This window comes from Megascapheus bottae, chromosome 4 (genome assembly GCF_031878675.1).
Source record: "Megascapheus bottae isolate mThoBot1 chromosome 4, mThoBot2.hap1, whole genome shotgun sequence".
NCBI lineage: Eukaryota > Metazoa > Chordata > Mammalia > Rodentia > Geomyidae > Megascapheus > Megascapheus bottae.
The window spans coordinates 12027160-12050958 of NC_143512.1; the positions used below are offsets into that span (position 1 = coordinate 12027160).

General features: G+C 45.5%; 1 protein-coding gene, 1 non-coding gene and 1 pseudogene across 8 annotated transcripts in view; 1 reads left to right on the plus strand and 2 right to left on the minus strand.

Annotated features, from left to right (window-relative positions):
- LOC150063974 (protocadherin gamma-C4) overlaps positions 1-23799 on the minus strand; it is a 186176-nt gene that overhangs the window by 139668 nt on the left and 22709 nt on the right. Inside the window, exon 1 of one of the 7 annotated variants that reach the window (XM_090331355.1) lies at positions 13722-16279. The exons of 4 other annotated variants lie outside the window; for them this stretch is intronic. In XM_090331355.1, the coding sequence (XP_090187481.1) occupies positions 13722-16133 (2412 nt within the window). In that variant the 5' untranslated portion in view covers positions 16134-16279. Of the gene's footprint in view, positions 1-2216; positions 4760-8159; positions 10675-13721; positions 16280-23799 lie in introns of those variants that run through there. 2 more of the 7 variants (XM_090331347.1, XM_090331348.1) reach the window with 2 other exon arrangements.
- On the plus strand, positions 1736-1842 carry LOC150063977 (U6 spliceosomal RNA). Its single transcript, XR_016535327.1, has one exon. It is a non-coding gene; the product is annotated as a U6 spliceosomal RNA (small nuclear RNA).
- Positions 16807-21987, minus strand: LOC150063978 (protocadherin gamma-A4 pseudogene; annotated as a pseudogene).

A 23799-nucleotide genomic window follows, 5' to 3' on the forward strand; every position in this document is an offset into this window, starting at 1 on the left:
AGTATGGAAAGACTTTCACAAACCTGAGATAGTACAATTACTAGATCCCCCCCCCCCATTTACTTAGAAAGGTTTTATTTTACGCACAATTGAGCCTATGTCTCTTATTTACTTCATAATCCACATGCAGTTGGACATTGAAATCCTTACAGTTTTTGTATTAAAGTGTTTATATTTTTCATTTGGTATGTACTTATGAAATGGTGAAACGGTGCCCAATATGGATATAAGAGTGCTAAGGAAAAGAAAATCAATCTCGTAACTCTATTCAAAAATATCTAATGGTACAAGCTGGATATGGGAGGCTCACACTTAGTTACTCAAGACATTGATATCTGGGGGCCTGGAGTTTGGCCTAGTGGTAGAGTGCTTGCCTAGCATGCACGAATACCCGGGTTCGATTCCTTCGTACCACATACATAGAAAAAAGCTGGAAGTGGTGCTGAGGCTCAAGTGGTAGAGCTCTAACCTTGAGAACGTCCGAGGACAGTGCTCAAGCCCTGAGCCCAAACCCAAGACTGGCAAAAAAAGAAAGAAAAAAGAAATAAAGACATTGATATCTAAAGGTTCATAGTTCAAAACTAATGGTGAAGAAAAGTGCAAGACAGTCAATATCCTATTAACCAGCAAAATGGCAGCCTGTGCAACGATGGCTTAAGTAGTAGAGCACCAACCCTGAATTCAAACACAAGTCTATCTACTTATGGAGAGGAGATGTGGCTCAAGTCATAGAGCAAGGCACTGATGTGCACCCCAGTATGGCAAAAATCTATTTATACAAATTGTTATAAGCAGAAAAATAAGTCTTTGTTATTTCTGAAGTCTTTGAGAAACTATAGATGAGGAACTAAGAGTATAGATAATACTGTGTTATCTCAGATGAAGAGTCTGAGTTGGTTTAGCAATGTGTAATTTATGTTTTCCTATTAGTATAGTAAAATACTTGCAGCTAGACATTTTAAAATAATAAACTCATGGTACAATGACAAGCAATGAGTAGCCTGTATGGTTTGCTATCTAATATTATCACCATTGTAGAATAACAGAGAGAAAAAAGGGAAAAGTGCATTTCAGAAGCTCCTTATTATGGAAAGAAAATATTTTACCTAATAATGGTTTACTAAGAAAAGTATAAAGTAAGTGTACTTTATAAAATTTAAAGCATAAAATTTTAAGTATATGCAAGAAAATAGAATAGAACCAGTTGAAAAAGTTTTTCAGTACTACAATTTTTCTCAAGACAAATATACATATAAATGTATCAGAGTGAGAAGTCACACTTATTAAAAAGTACTTATAAATTTTTGAATTTCAGACCTCAGATATAACTAACCTTTGCAAATGGGCCTGGGATCTCAAGACAGATTTTTAAGACAAAGTGTTGATCAATACAACAATGCTCTCCCAGGTTTTGTTCTTAATTAGAATGCCATCCTAACCCCACATCCAAATGTTAGCAAGGACTCCTTTTTATTTTTTGCCAGTCCTGGACTCGGACTCGGGGCCTGAGCAACGTCCTTGGGTTTTTTTTTCAAAGCTAGAGGTCTACCATCTGAGCCACAGAACCTCTTCTGCCTTTTTCCTATGTATGTGGTACCGAGGAATCAAACCCAGGTATACGTGCATACTAGGCAAGCACTCTACCACTAGGCCAAACTCCTGGCCCAGGACTCTTTACTCTGAAGTCAGTGAGGCTAAGAAAAAGTATCAAAAAATTCCAGTAAAAAAGACTCTGGTGCTCCCTTTGGCAGCACATACACTAAAATTGGGATGATACAGAGAAGATTAGCATGGCCCCTGAGCAAGGATGACACGCAAATTCGTGAAGCGTTCCATATTTTTTGAAGATGCATGAACAGGTTCAACCAGCTGTACATTTGGAAAAATAAACATTTTATTGCATAAAAAAAGACTGAAGAGGAAACACAATCACTTAGGGTTCCATCATTCAGAGGGAGGGAATGTAAGGAAGAGGAAGAAAAAGAAATACTCTGTGAGATAACCGTTTTCAATAATGGATTAACTAACCTCACACTTCACTCACAAAAAATATCTGTACATGAAGAACTGATTGGATGAAGACACCAAGGGCAGAAAGAACATTGCTCAAATTTAGCTGAAGAGATAATGAAATATGCATTAGACTTCCTATTTAATTATTGTCATTAGTTGAGAAATATTGACACTACGAGTGGAAATAAATGATTAAAGCTCACCTTTAACACAGTATCAGAGGAAAACGGGGCCCTGTTGTCTCCAAGGGCTGTAGGTGGAACCCAAGCGGCATCTTCACAGAGGAGGTCGTGAGGGGGAGCCACCATCTCCGGGGTGACATTGAGAAAGTTAAACTCCGTCTTAGCTGACTGTGAGGCAACACACACATTGTAGGAATAAGGCAGGGTTCCCTCATTATACCCGGAGAGAGCCCCTGGTCTGGACTGGGCATTCAGACCAGGCTGAAAGCAGCTCCAGGAAGCCAGACTGGAGGTGTGGCGCAGGCGCAGAGCGATGGCCAGGATCACGGCGAGGAGGAAGAGCACGGAGATCAAGGCCAACGCCACCACCAGGTAAAACTGCAGCTCTGCCTGAGGGTCGGAGGGCAAAGGCTCATGGTGGAGGTCCGGCAGAGCCTCTTGCAGGCTGTCTGCGAAGATGAGGTGCAGAGTGGCTGTGGCGGAGAGCGGCGGCTGTCCACCATCGCGCACAGCCACCAGCAGGCGCTGGCGCGTGGCATCCCTGTCACCCAAGGCGCGAGCCAAGCGCACCTCGCCCGAGCGCAGCCCCAGGCTGAAGAGGCCGGCGTCGCTGGCCTGCAGCACGTGGTAGGACAGCCAGGCGTTGTGTCCAGAGTCGGCGTCCACCGCCACCACCTTGGTGACCAGGTACCCGGGCTCGGCGGCGCGCGGCACCATGTCGAAGAGCGCCGAGCCGTCGGGCTCCAGCGCGGGGTAGAGCACGCGGGGCGCGTTGTCGTTGCGGTCGCCCACCAGCACGCGCAGGCTGGCGTTGGCGCGCAACGAGGGCGAGCCCTGGTCGCGCGCCTGCAGCGTGAGCTGGAAGGAGCGCAGCTGCTCGTGGTCGAAGGCGCGCTGGGCGAACACCACCCCGCTGTGCGCGCTCACGGACACGTAGGACGACAGCGCGGCGGGCTCCAGGTCGCTGGCTAGGATGGAGTAGGACACCTGGCCGTTGGGGCCCAGGTCTGGGTCCGAGGCGCTCACCTGAGCGATGGAGGCTCCAGGAGGGTTGTTCTCGGCCACGTGGACCACGTAGGAGGCCTGCTGGAAAACGGGGGCGTTGTCGTTGACGTCAGACACGTGCAGGGTGAAGGTTATGCTGGAGGAGAGGGGTGGCTTGCCCCTGTCGGTGGCTGCAATGGTGATGTTGTATTCCGGCATCTCCTCCCGGTCTATAGGCCGCTCTGTCATTAGCTTATAATAGTTGTTCGAGGAAGGTTTCAGTATAAATTGTGCATTTCCCACGACACGGCAATTCACTTCTCCGTTTTCTCCAGAGTCTCTGTCTCTCGTCTTTATCAAGGCCACTACTGTTCCTGGTGGGGAATCTTCTGGTAGAGGACTAAACACTGAAGTCACAATCACTTCAGGTGCACAATCGTTTTCATCCAGAATGTCGACTTGGATACTGCAATGAGATGCTAGATCTCCAGGATCTTTGGCTTCTATACCTATAGAGTACGAATGAGCAATTTCAAAATCCAGGTTATCCTTCGTCTTGATTTCTCCCGTTCTTTTATCTAAATCGAAAAAGCGTTCCACTTGTTCATCCACATTCTGAAAGGAGTAGGTGATTTCTGCATTGATGCCCTCATCCTTGTCAGTGGCTCTCACTTGAGCCACCCTGAAGCCCGGGGGCACATTCTCCCTCAAGGTGACCTTGTACACATCCTGGTCGAATACTGGAGGGTTGTCATTGACATCGGAGACTTGGATTTGAATCTGGGTTGTGCCAGTTTGAGGTGGGTCACCTCCATCCATAGCTGTGAGGACCAACTGGTGAAACTCATGCTCTTCTCTGTCCAAAGACTGCTTCAGAATCAATTCAGGGTATTTACGCCCATCTGGAGTCTGCTTTTCTGCCACATCAAAGTACTCATTGTCATTAAGGTGGTATCTCTGCAGCGCATTAGAGCCAGAGTCTGAATCCACCGCTGGATCCAGCGGAAATGCTTTACCTGGCTTGGTGGATTCTCCAATTTTTAAGTCACTCTTACTCTGTTTGAATACGGGAGCATTGTCATTTATATCTTGAATGGTTACTGCTATGTGGAAAATGTTTAATGGGTTTTCAGCGATTGCATCGAACTCCAGAACACACAGAAGCTGCTTCCCACAAATCTGCTCTCTGTCTATTCTGTGGCTCACAAGTAAATCCCCGCTCTCTGGGCTGACAGTGAAATATTCCTTCTCAGCACTAACTCGCAGTTTCCGGGGCACCAAGCCCTCACGGAGCTCCAGGTCTTTGGCGAGGTTTCCCACCACCGAGTTCTTGGCCAGCTCCTCGGGAATGGAGTAGCGGATCTGGTCCGGGAGAGCCCGGCAGAACAAAGACAGAAGGAAGAGCAGCGGTACCTGCAGCCATGGTGCCCAGCGGCCCCTGCCCGCGCTCGGCAGCATCCTCTGTCTTCTTCCGCGGCAGCTCTGCTCTGATCCCTTGCGGGTAGGAGGAATTGCCCTCCGTGGATGGCAGAATCCCGCCGAGGTCCCTGTCCCGCGGTCGTTTTCTGGGTGAGGTTTGTACCGGTCTCTTCTGCTGGGTTGGTCTGAGCAGGAAGCCACCCTGGAGTCTCCCAAAGGCTTCTCAGAATAAGGGCTCTCTGGTCTTTTGACCTACAGCGACGCCTAGAGGGTTGCTCCCGAAACTGCACCGGTGGCTTGCAAGCTTCCAAGTTTTCTTTTTAACATTTATGAACGATTATTTGTTTTTCTTAAGTAGGTAATACGTTGGTATTGACTCAAGTTCAAGAGGTGCATATGGCACATAGTTATTAATTCTCATGATTTTATCGTGTAATGCATTTACCCGAAAAGAAACTAGTGTGAGGTCTTGTGAAAACTTGCAAAATAGGTTTTGTATAGCAAGCTGATTTTATACAATCCCCTTCTATGCAAATGTAAATCTACTCATATATCTGTCTCTGCAACTTCAAGTTTTCATTAAGGACACACACACACATTTTCAGTGCTTGGCACTCATTCATATTGGTATATAGTTATTCCATCATATAATCTATTATGATCAGAAATATTTCCTAAAGGAAATCCATATTTTGCCTTGTGATGTAAATTCTTCACTGCTGTGTTTTAGGCTTTGAGATATGCACCTTGCTGCCTCTGTGATATATTCTTGATGTAAGAATATAAATGTTTTGGACAGACCTTGAATCTAACTGAAAATTTCAGGACATTAATATCTAATATATCCTCAGATATCAGGTGTCTGTCATTACCCACTTGTTATTTCCTCTCCCTAAGACTGCTAACTTTATTCAATCCCATACACTGTGTACTGCAACACAATTTCTCCTACATGCCAAACCATGAAGCAACTGGATTGAGTCACATACTCTATTATTGCTACAACACAGTTAATAAAACTCCCTAATTTGTATAGTTATGCACAGCATGGAATGTTACTTAACTCACAGAACTATTTGTAGGAACAAAGGTATTTCATATGCCTTATACCCATAATACTTTATCCCTTACCCAGTGATTCTAGGGCCACATGGCAACATACATAGCTGAGGATAATTTGTAGTGATACCAATAGTTCAGGATAACGACAATTTACTAAGTAATGGGAAAGTCCAGCATTCAGGTTACTCAACCTTTGTAGAAAGTTTACCTGATGACCAACAAGACTCAATAAGTTATGTCTTTCCCTTAGAAATCAAGGTGGCATTCAAGGTTAATGCCATAATACACAATTTAGAAATTATTAGAATTACTCCTTCAATTTGATATAAATATGAGTGAAATAAGATGGGAAGTATTTTTGATAACCACAGGAGCAAAACAAAAGGAATTATGGAAAGTCACCCTGGTCAGATCATTAATAACAGGCACTGTGGAGTGTGCCCATAATCCTAGCATTTGAGATGCTGGGCAGGAGGATGTTGAATTTGAAGGCAGCATAGGTCAAATAGTAAGACTTTGTCTGAAAAAATAAATGTGTAGACACTTCAGGAAGGGGTTACATATTACCCAGAGAAATGTGCTTATTACATGGCTTATGAAGTAATAACCTTTCCAGGTGCTGGTGATTCACACCTGTAATCCTAGGTACTCAGGAGGCTGACATCTGAGGATTTTAGCTCAAAGCCAGACTGGACAAGAAAATCGGTGACACTCTTTTCTTCAATCAACCACCAAAGAAAGGAAGTGGCTCTGTTATTCAAAACTGTAGAGCATTAGCCTTGAGCAAAGACCTCAGAGATAGTGCCCAGGCTGAGTGCAGGCTGCAGGCATAGAAAGCTTTCTTCTCTGTATATCATGTTTATACTAACAATAAAAATATTTAAACTAGCCAGGTACCGTGGCTCATACCTGTAATCTAGGTTACTCAGGAAGTTGAGATCTGAACAAAGGGGTTCTAATCCAGCCTGGACACTAAAGACTGGGACTCTTATCTCCAATTGATCACTAGAAAAGGGGAGGTGGGGCTGTGACTCTAAGGGTAGGGTGGTAGTCTTGATCTGAAGAGCACAGGGACAACAACCCAGACCCAGGGATAGGGTGTAGCCCTGAGCTGAAGAGCTCAAGGACAGTGTTCAGGCCCAGAGTTCAAGCCCCATGACCCACAAAAAAATGTTTAAGCTAGTTGCAGTAACTCATTCCATTAATCCTAGCTGCTCAGGAGGCTGAGACTTGAGGATCGAGGTTCAAAGCCAGCCTGGGAGACACCTATCTCCAATTAACCACTAGAAAACTGGAAGGGGCAGTGTAGCTAAAGGGGTAGAGCAGTAGCCTTGAGGTGAAGAGCTCAGGGATAATGTGCAAGCCCAGTGTTCAAGTCCTATGAATGACAAAAACTATTTAGAGTGTACTAGTTCATGGAGAAAATAATGTTTTATATCCATTTTTTGCCAGTCCTGGGCTTCAGCAAAGGGCCTGTCCTTGGACTTTCTCAAGGCTAGAGCTCTACCACTTGAGCCTCAGCATCACTTCAGCCTTTTTCCTATGTATACGGTACTGAGAAATTCACCCCAAGTCTTCGAGCATGCTAGGCAAGAACTCTACCACTAGGCCAAACTCCTAGCCAATGTTTTATATCTAAAAGATAAGATATCCCCAATACCCATAGTTGTTACTGCCTAGTTAGAATGGAAATAGTTTTTTAAAGAAAAGAAATGTAAACATTAAGCAAATCATGGTGGTGTGAAAACAAGACATTTAAATACACCAAACAGATTCATGGAAAATAGAAATATGGCTTCACACAGTTGGCTTCTATTTCACAGGAATAACCTACCCTTTCAGTAATGCACATAGAAAAGTGCATTTGAAAAAGTGAGTAGTACTAGAAGCTTCAAATCACACACAGTCAAGAGGGTGAGATCTGAGGATCAAAGTTCAAAGTCAGCCTAGCAGATAAATTCACAGGATTTATACTAACCATTCAAAAGGTAGAACTGAATGCTTGGTTCAAGAGGTGGAGCATCAACCTTGAGCAATAAATCCAACCAAAAGCACGGGGCCGTGAATTCAAACCCCAATACACACACACACACGCACACACACACGCACACACACACACAAATGCAAATTCTTTTTGTATACACAAAATGTGAGAATATTAAAGGTATAATATTCAGAAACTCCGACAAAAATTACAAGTGGATGGGACTAGAAAGGGTAAATAATGACCAAGAAGAGCCAGGATTTGTGAGCCCAATTGTAGAGTGCCTACCTAGAATGGCCAAAGTTTAATCACTATCACCTCACCATGAAGAAAAAAATTAGTAATTAGCAAATAACTTTCCATTGTAAATGTTATTCATCATTTGTTCCATCCCATTGCAGAAATGGAATGCTAACAAGGGATGCTATTATCTGATAGGCGATATCTTATACAAATGAAGGCACTTACAAAGTCCTATGCTTCCAGGTGTAAAATATATTATAGAACTGGCTTACCTCAAGATGGCTGGGGTCTCCTGGAGACTCGGGGAAACCCTGAGGTATCAGGAGAGGCTCACTTTTCACACAGCTCTCCTGGCTGATGAGTGTATCCGCATAGTTGGGCTGTGGGAAGATCAAGTGACTCTTCCCTGAATCAGCAGTGAGAGAGACCTCGTGGGAATAGGTCTGCAGGAAAGCTTGCATCCCACCCACACCCACAAAGTGGGAGGCGGGTAAACCTTCCAATTCACTATGCGCTGTCTGAAGCAGACGTGCTGAGTGCCAGCGCCGCAGCCTAAGTGCCAGCAGTACAATGACAAAAGCAAGAAAGACACAGGAGACCACCGCCACTGCAACCACCAAATACAGTGTGAGGTCTGAACCATCTGTGTCAGTGGGAGTGTTGATGCTGCTCAAATCTGCCAGGACATCAGGGATGCTGTCAGCCACCACGATGGTGAGCGTGACAGTGGCCGAGAGAGGGGGCTGGCCATGGTCCTGCACAGCCACCACCAGGCTCTGCTTGAGAGCATCTCTGTCCAGCAGGGTCCTCGCTGTGCGCACCTCACCTGTGTGCAGTCCCACCACGAAGAGCCCCGGCTCGCTGGCCTTGAGCAGGCGGTAGGACAGCCAGGCATTCTGTCCAGAGTCTTTGTCCACTGCCACCACCTTGGTGACCAGGTATCCAGGTTCTGCAGCGCGAGGCGTCAGCTCTACACCTGTGGAACCATCTGTGGGGAAGGTGGGGTAGAGGATCTCAGGTGTGTTATCATTGCCGTCCAGCACAAACAGGCTGAGTGACACATTGCTGCCGAGTGGTGGGTTTCCACTGTCCCTGGCTAGCACTAGCAGCTGCAAGTCTTGGAACTGCTCATAATCAAAGGAACGAAGTGCATACAGGACCCCTGTGTTGGAGTTGATGGAGATATAGGAGGACAGAGGTGCCCCCTGGATGGTGCCTTCTGTCAGCGAGTAGGTTACCTGAGCATTCTCACCACTATCAGGGTCTTGGGCTGTCACACACAGGATGGAAGCTCCTCTGGGGTTGTTTTCTGGAATGTAGGCAGAGTAGGAGGCATGAGTGAAGGTCGGTGGGTTGTCATTGATGTCCATCACTTGCAAGGAAATGTGGATCTCTGTAGACAGTGGAGGCATTCCCTGGTCAGTGGCCGTTACCACGATGTCATATTCTGGGACTTCCTCTCTGTCTAGGGTTCTGTGGATCAACAATTGGTAATAATTCCCATAGGTCTTTTCAAGCCTGAATGGAAGATTGTCTGGAATAGAACAAGTGACAAGGCCGTTCTCTCCCGAGTCACTGTCATGCACGTTGAAAAGAGCAATTACTGTATCAGGGGGGGAGGTCTCTTGGATAGAGCTGGTGAGTGAGGTGACGGTGACTTCTGGAGCATTGTCATTTGCATCCAGAACTGTCACTAGCACCTTACTTCTGGCTCGAAGACCAGGTCCATCATGGGCTTCTACATCAATATCATAGAATCCAGACTCCTCATAGTCCAGATCGCCAACTATTGTTATGTCCCCACTGACAGAATCCAACTGGAACAGCTGAGATACTTTGTCTCTTACCTTCCGGAAGGAGTATGTCACTTCCCCGTTGACCCCTTCGTCTGGATCTGTGGCTTTTACAGTGAGCAGCTGAGTGCCCACGGGCAAATTCTCCAGAACACTTACGTGGTACTCTGCTCGGGTGAATTCTGGAGCATTGTCGTTGGTGTCCACGAGAGTTACGACAATTCTGGCCGTGCTGGAGCGAATGGGATCACCTCCATCGTAGGCAGTGAGAACCAGGTGGTGAACCGGCTCCTCCTCGCGGTCTAGGGCTCGTTCTAGGACCAGTTCTGGGTACTTGATTCCATCAGCTCCGCCTTGCACGTCCAGGGAGAAGTGAGCATTGGAGCTCAGCTGGTAACCCTGCAGGGAATTCACTCCTACATCCGGATCAAAAGCTTCAGGGAGAGGAAATCTGGTCCCAGGATTTTCACTTTCAGCCACTTTGATTTCCCTCTGCTCTGCTCCAAAGCTGGGCGCGTTATCATTAACATCGATTATTTCCACTTCTATTCCCAAAATCTTCACCTTGTCTTCTAGGAGAATCTCCAAGTTTGCGACACACTTGGCAGCTCTGTCGCAGAGCTGCTCCCGGTCTATCCTGCCCGCGGTAACCAAGCTGCCACTGAGCGGGTTCAGAGCAAAGAGCTGCGTCCTACCTCTGGAGACGATGCGGACTCCGCGCTCCGCCAGCTTCCCGGGCTCCAGCCCCAGGTCTTGGGCGATGCTGCCCACGGCAGAGCCCTCCTCCAGCTCCTCAGGCACAGCGTAGCGGATCTGTTCTGCCTGGACTTCCCACAGGGCTCCCAGCACGAAGCAGATCCAAACTAGTCGGTGGCAGTCTGTTGGATAAGAAGCCGCCATGACAGCCCCCTGCGGAAAAGCCTGAACTTGAATGTTCTCTGAGGAGGCCCCGGGAGCCTTAGATCCTTGTCTTCCCGGAAAAGATGCGTTCAGGGTTGAATGCTGGAGCAATCGCAGGTCTGCTAGGAAGCTTTCCAAATGCCCCACTTCCAGTGCTTTGGGCTGCGGAAATCCTGTTCGGATTACATTTCTGGTTGTCTTTCCCCTCGAGTGGTGAACAGCGACACTCAGAGTTCTAAGACGTTATTGCAACGTATTCTTGAAAATGAAGTTTACACTGTTTCCATTCCTCATGCATTTATTCTTCCAAGGAGAATAAATATACAATTCCTGTTGTTTAGTTTGAGAAGTATTGAGCCCAACTTGCCATGTAATAAGTTGCCTTCTCACAGGTGTAATAGAGCGTTTTTGATTAAAGAATGTAGCCTACTTTTCAGAAGTTTTTACATCACTCAGCCCCCAAACCTATGGTCAGTATACTATGTTGCTTGCGAAGAAGAGACAGGGTTAGAATTGAAGAGTGAAAGAAAGAGATGAGTGACAGACAGTTACCTGAATGTTGGAAGTTCAGATTAATCAACCTATGTAAAAACTCATCTCATCAGAGGTGACCTTAGGAATCTGGTATAGCTTTTCAGTTGTTTGCAAGGAATTACCTGGTGCTGAAGACTTAGCTTAATCGATGTGCAAATAGTGTTGAGAAAAGATTTTAAGTTTGAGAGCATATATTTCTCTTTGTACATCTGAAATTCAAGGCTCAGAATGATGCTTGTGACTCTCTTGTTCACAGTGTGTCTGTAACTGCTAGAACAGTACCTTTCCCAGAGGTAGAACTCCATAATATGTTTTCAATATTTACTGAACCTACTAACAATGCAATGCAAAGATCCAGGAAATTCCTAAAGGATGTTGATATTAAATAATAAGATTAAGAAGACAGAAACACACCACCACACTCTAAAGAATGCAGTCATCTTAGTTTACCACGACCAATGTACTGATTTATCACTATTTCTAAATTTGACTGTAATTTTATTTACTTTTTGGTGTTATGAGGGTTTGAACTCAGAGTTTTGGTGCTAGGCAAGAGCTTTACAAAATTATTATTATTATGGAGGTAATGAGGTTTAAACTAGTAGTCTTGTGCTCAAGTGCCCTGCCACTTGAATCATTCCAGCATCCTTTTTATTGTAGAAGTAATAATTTAGAGGAAATATTTTTAGTTGTGTACGCATTATCACTGCAAGCTTCATTGAAATAATCCTCTTTGCCTGTCCTGGAACATGAACTCAGTGTCTGAGCACAGTCCGAGGACTCCTTAAAGCTAGCACTCAACCACTTGCACCACAGCATCACTTTCAGTTTTTTCTCCATATGTGTTACCAAGGAATTAAACTCAGGGCTTCATACATGTTATGCAAGCACTATTGCAATTGGCCACACTCACAGCCCCCCCAAATGTTTTTATCTTAAAGTAGTTGTACAAAGAAGTTGTCATTCAACAATGCCTGTGAATACAGTTTGTCTTCATCGATGCCACCCCTTTGAACATTCTCACACATCCCTCCCTCCAACCCAGCCCTCCCCTCAAATTATCAATTGTATCTGATATGTATTGATTTTTGCCATCCAGCAAAACATTTATGAAAACCATGCATCTTGATCTGTCATCCCTTTACTGTCTTCACTCCCTTCCACCCACTGTTTCCCTTACTTTCTTCATTTTATGGTATATACAATGAATTCTTGAGTGCATTCTCTCCCTTCTTCCCTGTCCATTTGGCCCCACATCCCTCTTGCAAGTACACATTTCCTCATGTTTATGCATAGGTGCTGGGCTTTGACTTATTTAGTTTTTGTAAAGATTTATATTCACTACAGAGTCTGTTATACCTCCATTAATCACTTGTAACTGCTTGCATACTACCCACTGTGTTTATTTAGATATACAGACATATTCTAAGCTACCACAAATGAAAGAAACCATGTAACCTTTGTTTCTCTGTGTCTAGCTTACTTCATTCATAGCAAATTTGAATAACTTGAGAAAATTTGAGGTAAATCAGTGGACTATCAGTTCTGTAAATTATTCCTCAATTAAAAATAAGTGTAGAAAGTAACTCAAACTAAAGGAAATGTTGAGGATGTAAACAGAAGCACTTTTCACATCCTTAGAAGATTCACTTCTTACTGGAATTGGGAGATGTTTTGTACATAAATCATTACAGATATAAACTCTGAAAGTGCTTCTAGATTTGATTCATTTTTAAGAAACCAATGCTAAAGCAATAAAACTATGGAATTTAACATGTTACATATTTGTTACCTTCCTTATTGTATTAGTAACCTCTAGAAGAAACAAAAATATGTGATGAAAGAAAGATTACAGATACTATTGAAGTTATGAGTGGAAATAATATTGATCCAAAATTAGTAATTTACAGTAAGTTGTGACAATCTCTGCTACATGTGATAAGGCAAATAAATGAGAAGGGGTACAGTTATTGAAAGGTTGTGTTAAGCATTGCCACAGTTCAGGAAAGTAACCTGGTGGTAGCATGCTCATCTAGCATACATGAAAGCCTGGTTCGATTCCTTGGCACCACAAACACAGAAAAAGGTGTAACTGGCACAGTGGCTCCAGTGTAAGAATAGCAACCTTGAGCAAAAAGTGTCCGAGGACAGTACCTAGGTGCTGAGTTCAAGCCTCAGGACTGACCAAAATTCATTGCAACAAAAATTGTTCCAAGCAGAGATTACTGGATGAAAATAATCATAAGCTTGAACTTGTGCACAAAAACTGTGAATACACTTAGAAAGGATACATATAAAGTTACTTGAAAAAAGTGTCTTAACACATCAACTCAAGAGCACAGCTCTCTGCGTTGAAAGCCAAGAAAATACATCTCACTCTAGAGAGATTTTCCAACCATGCACAAATGCCAACAGCAAAGCCACAAAATTAGCAACTCGGTAGTTTGCAAGACGAATACAAAATCAAGTCATCAGTTTCCATGCACCCAATACACCCTACTCTACTAGATACCACCACTAGACCCATGAAACAGAAAAAACGACCAAAATTCATCATGCACAATTGAGAAACAAAAATCCTGTTCAATTCGTTCTGGGAAAACTTACCTGAGATGGAAAAGACGTATCAAAAGAGAGTTTAAGATCTTCATTAACAGCCAGAGACGAATCTTCACAGAGAAGGTCGTGAGGGGGAGCCACCATCTCCGGGGTGACGTTGAGAAAGTTAAACTCCGTCTTAGCTGACTGTGAGGCGACACACACATTGTAGGAATAAGGCAGGGTTCCCTCATTATAGCCGGAGAGAGCCCCTGGTCTGGACTGGGCATTCAGACCAGGCTGAAAGCAGCTCCAGGAAGCCAGACTGGAGGTGTGGCGCAGGCGCAGAGCGATGGCCAGGATCACGGCGAGGAGGAAGAGCACGGAGATCAAGGCCAAGGCCACCACCAGGTAAAACTGCAGCTCTGCCTGAGGGTCGGAGGGCAAAGGGTCATGGTGGAGGTCCGGCAGAGCCTCCTGCAGGCTGTCTGCGAAGATGAGGTGCAGAGTGGCTGTGGTGGAGAGCGGCGGCTGTCCACCATCGCGCACAGCCACCAGCAGGCGCTGGCGCGTGGCATCCCTGTCACCCAAGGCGCGAGCCAAGCGCACCTCGCCCGAGCGCAGCCCCAGGCTGAAGAGGCCGGCGTCGCTGGCCTGCAGCACGTGGTAGGACAGCCAGGCGTTGTGTCCAGAGTCGGCGTCCACCGCCACCACCTTGGTGACCAGGTATCCGGGCTCGGCGGCGCGCGGGACCATGTCGAAGAGCGCCGAGCCGTCGGGCTCCAGCGCGGGGTAGAGCACGCGGGGCGGGTTGTCGTTGCGGTCGCCCACCAGCACGCGCAGGCTGGCGTTGGCGCGCAGCGAGGGCGAGCCCTGGTCGCGCGCCTGCAGCGTGAGCTGGAAGGAGCGCAGCTGCTCGTGGTCGAAGGCGCGCTGGGCGAACACCACCCCGCTGTGCGCGCTCACGGACACGTAGGACGACAGCGCGGCGGGCTCCAGGTCGCTGGCTAGGATGGAGTAGGACACCTGGCCGTTGGGGCCCAGGTCTGGGTCCGAGGCGCTCACCTGAGCGATGGAGGCTCCAGGAGGGTTGTTCTCGGCCACGTGGACCACGTAGGAGGCCTGCTGGAAAACGGGGGCGTTGTCGTTGACGTCGGACACGTGCAGGGTGAAGGTTATGCTGGAGGAGAGGGGTGGCTTGCCCCTGTCGGTGGCTGCAATGGTGATGTTGTATTCCGGCATCTCCTCCCGGTCTATAGGCCGCTCTGTCATTAGCTTGTAATAGTTGTTCGAGGAAGGTTTCAGTATAAATTGTGCATTTCCCAAGACACGGCAATTCACTTCTCCGTTTTCTCCAGAGTCTCTGTCTCTCGTCTTTATCAAGGCCACTACTGTTCCTGGTGGGGAATCTTCTGGTAGAGGACTAAACACTGAAGTCACAATCACTTCAGGTGCACAATCGTTTTCATCCAGAATGTCGACTTGGATTCTGCAATGAGATGCTAGATCTCCAGGATCTTTGGCTTCTATACCTATAGAGTACGAATGAGCAATTTCAAAATCCAGGTTATCCTTCGTCTTGATTTCTCCCGTTCTTTTATCTAAATCGAAAAAGCGTTCCACTTGTTCATCCACATTCTGAAAGGAGTAGGTGATTTCTGCATTGATGCCCTCATCCTTGTCGGTGGCTCTCACTTGAACCACCTGGAAACCTGGGGGCACATTCTCCCTCAAGGTGACCTTGTACACATCTTGGTCGAATACTGGAGGGTTGTCATTGGCATCTGTGACTTGAATTCGAATCTGGATGGTGCCAGTTTGAGGTGGGTCTCCTCCATCCATAGCTGTGAGGACCAACTGGTGAAAATCACGCTTTTCTCTGTCCAAGGACTGCTTCAGAATCAACTCAGGGTATTTAGGCCCATCTGGAGTCTCCTTTTCTGCCACATCAAAGTACTCATTGTCATTAAGGCGGTATCTCTGCAGCGCGTTAGAGCCAGAGTCTGAATCCACCGCTGGATCCATCGGAAATGCTTTACCTGGCTTGGTGGATTCTCCAATTTTTAAGTCACTCTTACTCTGTTTGAATACTGGAGCATTGTCATTTATGTCTTGAATGGTTACTGCTATGTGGAAAATATTTAATGGGTTTTCAGCGATTGCATCGAACTCCAGAACACACAGAAGCTGCTTCCCACAAATCTGCTCTCTGTCTATTCTGTGGCTCACAAGTAAATCCCCGCTCTCTGGGCTGACAGTGAAATATTCCTTCTCAGCACTAACTCGCAGCTTCTGGGACGCAAAGTCCTCACGGAGCTCCAGGTCTTTGGCGAGGTTTCCCACCACCGAGTTCCTGGCCAGCTCCTCGGGAATGGAGTAGCGGATCTGGTCCGGGAGAGCCCGGCAGAACAAAGACAGAAGGAAGAGCAGCGGTACCTGCAGCCATGGTGCCCAGCGGCCCCTGCCCGCGCTCGGCAGCATCCTCTGTCTTCTTCCGCGGCAGCTCTGCTCTGATCCCTTGCGGGTAGGAGGAATTGCCCTCCGTGGATGGCAGAATCCCGCCGAGGTCCCTGTCCCGCGGTCGTTTTCTGGGTGAGGTTTGTACCGGTCTCTTCTGCTGGGTTGGTCTGAGCAGGAAGCCACCCTGGAGTCTCCCAAAGGCTTCTCAGAATAAGGGCTCTCTGTTCTTTTGACCTACAGCGACGCCTAGAGGGTTGCTCCCGAAACTGCACCGGTGGCTTGCATGCTTCCAAGTTTTCTTTTTAACATTCATGCACGATTGTTTTTCTTAAGTAGGTAATATGTTGGTATTACGTTCAAGAGGTGCATATGGCACATAGTTATTAATTCTCATGATTTTATTGTGTAATGCATTTACCCTAAGAGAAACTAGTGTGAGGTGTCTTGTGTAAACTTGCAAAATAGGTTTTGTATAGCAGACAGATTTTATGTTATCCCCTTCTATGCAAATGTAAGCCTACTCATATATCTGTCTCTGCAACTTCAAGTTTTCATTAAGGACGCACACACACATTTCCAGTGCTTGGCACTCATTCATATTGGTATATAGTTATTCCATCATATAGTTACAAACAATTATCATCAGAAATTTTTCCTAAAAGAAATCCACATTTTCTTATGTGATGTAAATTCTTCACTGCTGTGTTTTAGGCTTTGAGATATGACCCTGTTCCCTCTTTCGTCTATTCTTGCTGTAAGAATCCCAAGACTGATAATTCAATCCCATACACTCTGTACTGTACCACAACTTCTCCTACAGGCAAAAACATGTAGCCATTATAACTCTCCATCTTCCATTGGACTGAGCCACATTCCTCTATTATTGCTACAACTCCAGTTACCCAAACTTCCTAATTTGTATAGTTATGCACAGTGTGGAATGTTACTTAACTCACAGAACTATTTGTAAGATCCATTTGTTGGAACTACTGTAGGATATTTCATATTACTTATAAACATAATATATTATCCCTTGCCTGAACATTCCAGAGCCATATACAACAGACACAAGTGAGAATAATTTGTAGGGATACCAATAGTTAGGCATGAAGACAATTTACCAAGTACTTGTGAAGTCCAGCATTCAGGTTACTCAAACTTTGTAGAAAGCTTATCTGATGATCAGCAACAACAAGACTCAACAAGTTTTTTCTTTACCTTAGAATTCAAGGTAGCATTCTAGGTTAATGCCATAGTACACAATTTAGAAATTATTAGAATTACTCCTTCGATCTTGTATAAATATGAGTGAAATAAAATGGGAAATATTTTTAATAAACAGGGAGCAAAAAAAGGAATCATGCGAAGTCAGTATTGTCCTATCAACAATAACGAAGTATTTGAGTCAGGCATTGTGGAGTGTGCCGGTAATCTTGGACCTGGGATGCTCAGGCCTGAGGATGTTGAATTTGAAAGCAGCATGCTCAAAATAGTAAGACTTTGTCTGAAAAAAGAAATGTGTAGACACTGAAGGAAGGGGTTACATTTCCCTACAAAGGAAATGTGCTTATTACATGGCTTATGAAGTGATAACCTTTCCAGGTGCTGGTGATTCACACCTGCAATCCTATGTATTGCAGGAGTCTGATATCTGAGGATTTCAGTTCAAAGCCTGACTGGCAAGAAAGTCTGTGCTACTCTTGTCTCCAATCAACCACTGGAAAACAGGAAGTAACTCTGTGCTTCAAAGTAGTAGATCAGTATCCTTGAGCAAAAGAGCTCAGGGAAGAGTGCCCAGGACTGAGTGCAAGCCGCAGAACATAAAAAGGTATGATTTCTGTATATCACCTATATAATAACAATAAAAAGGTTTAAGCTAGATAGGCACAGTGGCTAATGCCTGTATTATTAGCTACTCAGGAGGCTGAGATCTGAGGAATGGGGTTCAAAGCCCAGAAACTGAAGACCAGGAGTCTCTTATTTCCAATTGGTAACTAGAGAAGGGGAAGTAGGGCTGTGGCTCAAGGGACAGGGTGGTAGCCCTGAGCTGAAGAGTTCAGGGTAATACCCAGGCCTAAACATAGGTGGTAGCCCTGAGCTGAAGAGCTCAGGGCCAGCACCCAGGCCCAGAGTTCAAGCCCCATAACCAACTAAAACTGTGTAAGCTGGGTGTTGTTGCTAAAACCTATAATCCTAGCTACTCAGGGGGCTGAGATCTAAGGAAAATGGTTCAAAGCCAGACTGGGAAAAAAGTCCATGACAGTTCTATCTCCAGTTAACCACCAGAAAAATGGAAGTGGTTCTGTAGCTAAAGGTGTATGGCAGTAGCATTGAGCTGAAGAGCTCAGGGACAACATCCAAACCCAGATTTCAAGTCCCTGACAGATTAAAAAATGTTTGGAGTGTACTAGTTCATTGAGAAAATACCTTTTTTAAAATTAGAAGTAATGATTTCCTCACTAGCCACATTTGTTACTACCTAGTGTAATGAAAATACTTTTTGTAAGGAAAGAAAAGTAAACATCAAGCGAATCATTGTGGTGTGAAAACAAGACATTTAAATACACTCAACAGATTCAATATTAGTTTCAGGGAAAATAATGGTACAAATATGGCCTCATACAGTTCGCTTATAATCTGCCCTTTCAGTAATGCACATAGAAAAGTGCATTTGAAAAAGTAAGTAGTACCAGAAACTTCAAATCCTACAAAATAAAGACGGGTGAGATCTGAGGATCAAAGGTGAAATCAAGCCAAGCAGATAAGTTAACAAAATTTGTATTAACTGGTCAAAAGCCAGAACTGAAGGCTTGGTTCAAGAGGTACAGCATCCTTCTTGAGCAATAAATCCAACCAAGAGCCCGAGGCCCTGATTTCAGGAACTATCACACACACACACACACACACACACACACACACACTTGTTTTGTATACACACAAAGTGAGTCTTAAGGTACAAAATTCAGAAATTCCAGCTAAGACTACAAATGGACCTGGTTTAGAAAGGACAAATAATAAACCAGAAGAGCCAGAGTTGGGTAGTCTAATGGTAGAGTGCCTGCCTTGTATGGCCAGAGTTTAATCACTATTACCTTGCCACAAAGAAAAAAGCTAGTAATTAGCAAATAACTTTCAAATGTTATTGATCATTTGTTCCATCCCATTGCAGAAATGGAATATTAACAAAGGGATGCTATTATCTGATAGGCTATACCTTATACCACTGAAGGCACTTACAAAGTCCTATGCTTCCAGGTGTAAAATATATTATAGAACTGGCTTACCTCAAGATGGCTGGGGTCTCCTGGAGACTCGGGGAAACCCTGAGGTATCAGGAGAGGCTCACTTTTCACACAGCTCTCCTGGCTGATGAGTGTATCAGCATAGTTGGGCTGTGGGAAGATCAAGTGACTCTTCCCTGAATCAGCAGTGAGAGAGACCTCGTGGGAATAGGTCTGCAGGAAAGCTTGCATCCCACCCACACCCACGAAGTGGGAGGCGGGTAAACCTTCCAATTCACTATGCGCTGTCTGAAGCAGACGTGCTGAGTGCCAGCGCCGCAGCCTAAGTGCCAGCAGTGCAATGACAAAAGCAAGAAAGACACAGGAGACCACCGCCACTGAAACCACCAAATACAGTGTGAGGTCTGAACCATCTGTGTCAGTGGGAGTGTTGATGCTGCTCAAATCTGCCAGGACATCAGGGATGCTGTCAGCCACCACGATGGTGAGCGTGACAGTGGCCGAGAGAGGGGGCTGGCCGTGGTCCTGCACAGCCACCACCAGGCTCTGCTTGAGAGAATCTCTGTCCAGCAGGGTCCTCGCTGTGCGCACCTCACCTGTGTGCAGTCCCACCACGAAGAGCCCCGGCTCGCTGACCTTGAGCAGGCGGTAGGACAGCCAGGCATTCTGTCCAGAGTCTTTGTCCACTGCCACCACCTTGGTGACCAGGTATCCAGGTTCTGCAGCGCGAGGCGTCAGCTCTACACCTGTGGAACCATCTGTGGGGAAGGTGGGGTAGAGGATCTCAGGTGTGTTATCATTGCCGTCCAGCACAAACAGGCTGAGTGACACATTGCTGCCGAGTGGTGGGTTTCCACTGTCCCTGGCTAGCACTAGCAGCTGCAAGTCTTGGAACTGCTCATAATCAAAGGAACGAAGTGCATACAGGACCCCTGTGTTGGAGTTGATGGAGATATAGGAGGACAGAGGTGCCCCCTGGATGGTGCCTTCTGTCAGCGAGTAGGTTACCTGAGCATTCTCACCACTATCAGGGTCTTGGGCTGTCACACACAGGATGGAAGCTCCTCTGGGGTTGTTTTCTGGAATGTAGGCAGAGTAGGAGGCATGAGTGAAGGTCGGTGGGTTGTCATTGATGTCCATCACTTGCAAGGAAATGTGGATCTCTGTAGACAGTGGAGGCATTCCCTGGTCAGTGGCCGTTACCACGATGTCATATTCTGGCACTTCCTCTCTGTCTAGGGTTCTGTGGATCAATAATTGGTAATAATTCCCATAGGTCTTTTCAAGCCTGAATGGAAGATTGTCTGGAATAGAACAAGTGACAAGGCCGTTCTCTCCCGAGTCACTGTCATGCACGTTGAAAAGAGCAATTACTGTATCAGGGGGGGAGGTCTCTTGGATAGAGCTGGTGAGTGAAGTGACGGTGACTTCTGGAGCATTGTCATTTGCATCCAGAACTGTCACTAGCACCTTACTTCTGGCTCGAAGACCAGGTCCATCATGGGCTTCTACATCAATATCATAGAATCCAGACTCCTCATAGTCCAGATCGCCAACTATTGTTATGTCCCCACTGACAGAATCCAACCGGAACAGCTGAGATACTTTGTCTCTTACCTTCCGGAAGGAGTATGTCACTTCCCCGTTGACCCCTTCGTCTGGATCTGTGGCTTTTACAGTGAGCAGCTGAGTGCCCACGGGCAAATTCTCCAGAACACTTACGTGGTACTCTGCTCGGGTGAATTCTGGAGCATTATCGTTGGTGTCCACGAGAGTTACGACAATTCTGGCCGTGCTGGAGCGAATGGGATCACCTCCATCGTAGGCAGTGAGAACCAGGTGGTGAACCGGCTCCTCCTCGCGGTCTAGGGCTCGTTCTAGGACCAGTTCTGGGTACTTGATTCCATCAGCCCCGCTTTGCACGTCCAGGGAGAAGTGAGCATTGGAGCTCAGCTGGTAACCCTGCAGGGAATTCACTCCTACATCCGGATCAAAAGCTTCGGGGAGAGGAAATCTGGTCCCAGGACTTTCAATTTCCACCACTTTGATTTCCCTCTGCTCTGCTCCAAAGCTGGGCGCGTTATCATTAACATCGATTATTTCCACTTCTATTCCCAAAATCTTCACCTTGTCTTCTAGGAGAATCTCCAAGTTTGCGACACACTTGGCAGCTCTGTCGCAGAGCTGCTCCCGGTCTATCCTGCCCGCGGTAACCAAGCTGCCACTGAGCGGGTTCAGAGCAAAGAGCTGCGTCCTACCTCTGGAGACGATGCGGACTCCGCGCTCCGCCAGCTTCCCGGGCTCCAGCCCCAGGTCTTGGGCGATGCTGCCCACGGCAGAGCCCTCCTCCAGCTCCTCAGGCACAGCGTAGCGGATCTGTTCTGCCTGGACTTCCCACAGGGCTCCCAGCACGAAGCAGATCCAAACTAGTCGGTGGCAGTCTGTTGGATAAGAAGCCGCCATGACAGCCCCCTGCGGAAAAGCCTGAACTTGAATGTTCTCTGAGGAGGCCCCGGGAGCCTTAGATCCTTGTCTTCCCGGAAAAGATGCGTTCAGGGTTGAATGCTGGAGCAATCGCAGGTCTGCTAGGAAGCTTTCCAAATGCCCCACATCCAGTGCTTTGGGCTGCGGAAATCCTGTTCGGATTACATTTCTGGTTGTCTTTCCCCTCGAGTGGTGAACAGCGACACTCAGAGTCTTAAGACGTTATTGCAACGTATTCTTGAAAATGAAGTTTACACTGTTTCCATTCCTCATGCATTTATTCTTCCAAGGAGAATAAATATACAATTCCTGTCGTTTAGTTTGAAAAGTATTGAGCTCAGTTTGTCGTGTTATAAAGGAAGTTCGTTTCTCACAGGTGTAACCAGGTGTTTTCTGATTAAAGAATGTACCCTACTTTTTACAAGGGTTTTTTTTGTTTTGTTTTGTTTTTGCTTTTTTTGTTGTTGTTGTTGTTGTTGGTTTTTTTTTTTTACAGCATTCAGCTGCCAAATCTATTGTCAGTATACTATGTTGCTTGCTAAGTGCAGGGTTAGAATTGAAGAGTGAAAGAAAGAGATGAGTAACAGACAGTGACCTGGAAGTTTGAAGTTCAGGTGTAGACAGCCTATGCAGCAACAATTCTCATCTGAGGTGACCCTTGGAATCTGGAACAGCTTTTCAATTGTTTGCAAGGACTTACCTGGTGGTGAAGAGTTAGCTTTACCGCTTTTCAAATAGTGTTGAGAAATGATTTTACGTTTGAATGAAGAATTTACTCATTATTCCAGAAATTCTGGGCTCCAAATGACACCTGTGACTCTCTTGTTCACAGTGTGTTTTTAACTACTGGGAAAGCAACGTTCACAGAGTAAGAACTCCATAACATGTTTTCAGTATTTACTGAACATATTAGCATTACAATGCAAAAGGCCAAGCAATGAATTTAAATAATGTTGATATTAAATAATTCCATTAAGAAGTCAGAAACATATCGACAGACTGTGAAGAATCTGGTGATCTTAGTTTACCATGACCAATGTATTGTTTTACCGTTATTTATAACTTTATCTGTAATTTTATTTACTTTTTGGTGTTATGAAGGGTTGAGCTCAGAGTTTTGTGCTTGCTAGGCAAGTGCTTACAAAATTATTTTTATTTTGGAGGTACTGGGGTTTAAACTAGTAGTCTTGTGCTCAAGTGCCTTGCCACTTGAATCATTCCAGCATCCTTTTTATTTTATAAGTAACAATTTAGAGGAAATATTTATTCATTGTATATGCTTTATCACTGCAAGCTTCATTGAAATAAACTTTTTTGCCAGTCCTGGGACATGAACTCAATGTCTGAGCACTGTCATTGGCTGTTTTCATGGCTAGCACTCTACCACTTGGGCCACAGCATCACTTTCAGCTTTACCTCTGTATGTGTTACCAAGGAATAGAAACCAGGCTTCACACATGCTAGGCATGCACTCTACTGCTAGGCCACACTCCCAGTCCCCCAAATGTTTTTTATCTTCAAGGAGATGTAGAAAGTATTTGCCATTCAATAGTGCAGCCTGTGAATACAGTTTGTCTTCATCGATGCCATCCCTTTGAACCTTCACATCCATCTCTTCCTCCAACCCAGTCTTCTCAAGTTTTTAGTTTTATAGCACATGGATTGATGTTTTGCCATCTAACAAAGCACTTTATGAAAACCATGCATCTTGATTTGTCATCCCTTCACTGTCTTTACTCTCTTCCACCCACTGTTTCCCTTTTCTTAATTTTGTGGTATATACAGTGAATTCTTGACTGCATTCTCTCCCTTCTTCCCTCCTTTATTTGCTTACCCCTCTCCATTTGGCCCCTTATCTCTCTTGTAAGCACTCATTTCCTCATGCTCAGGTGTATGTGTTGGGCTTTGAATTACTTAGTCTTTCTAAAGAATTATACACTTTGAAGCCAGGCCCCATGGCT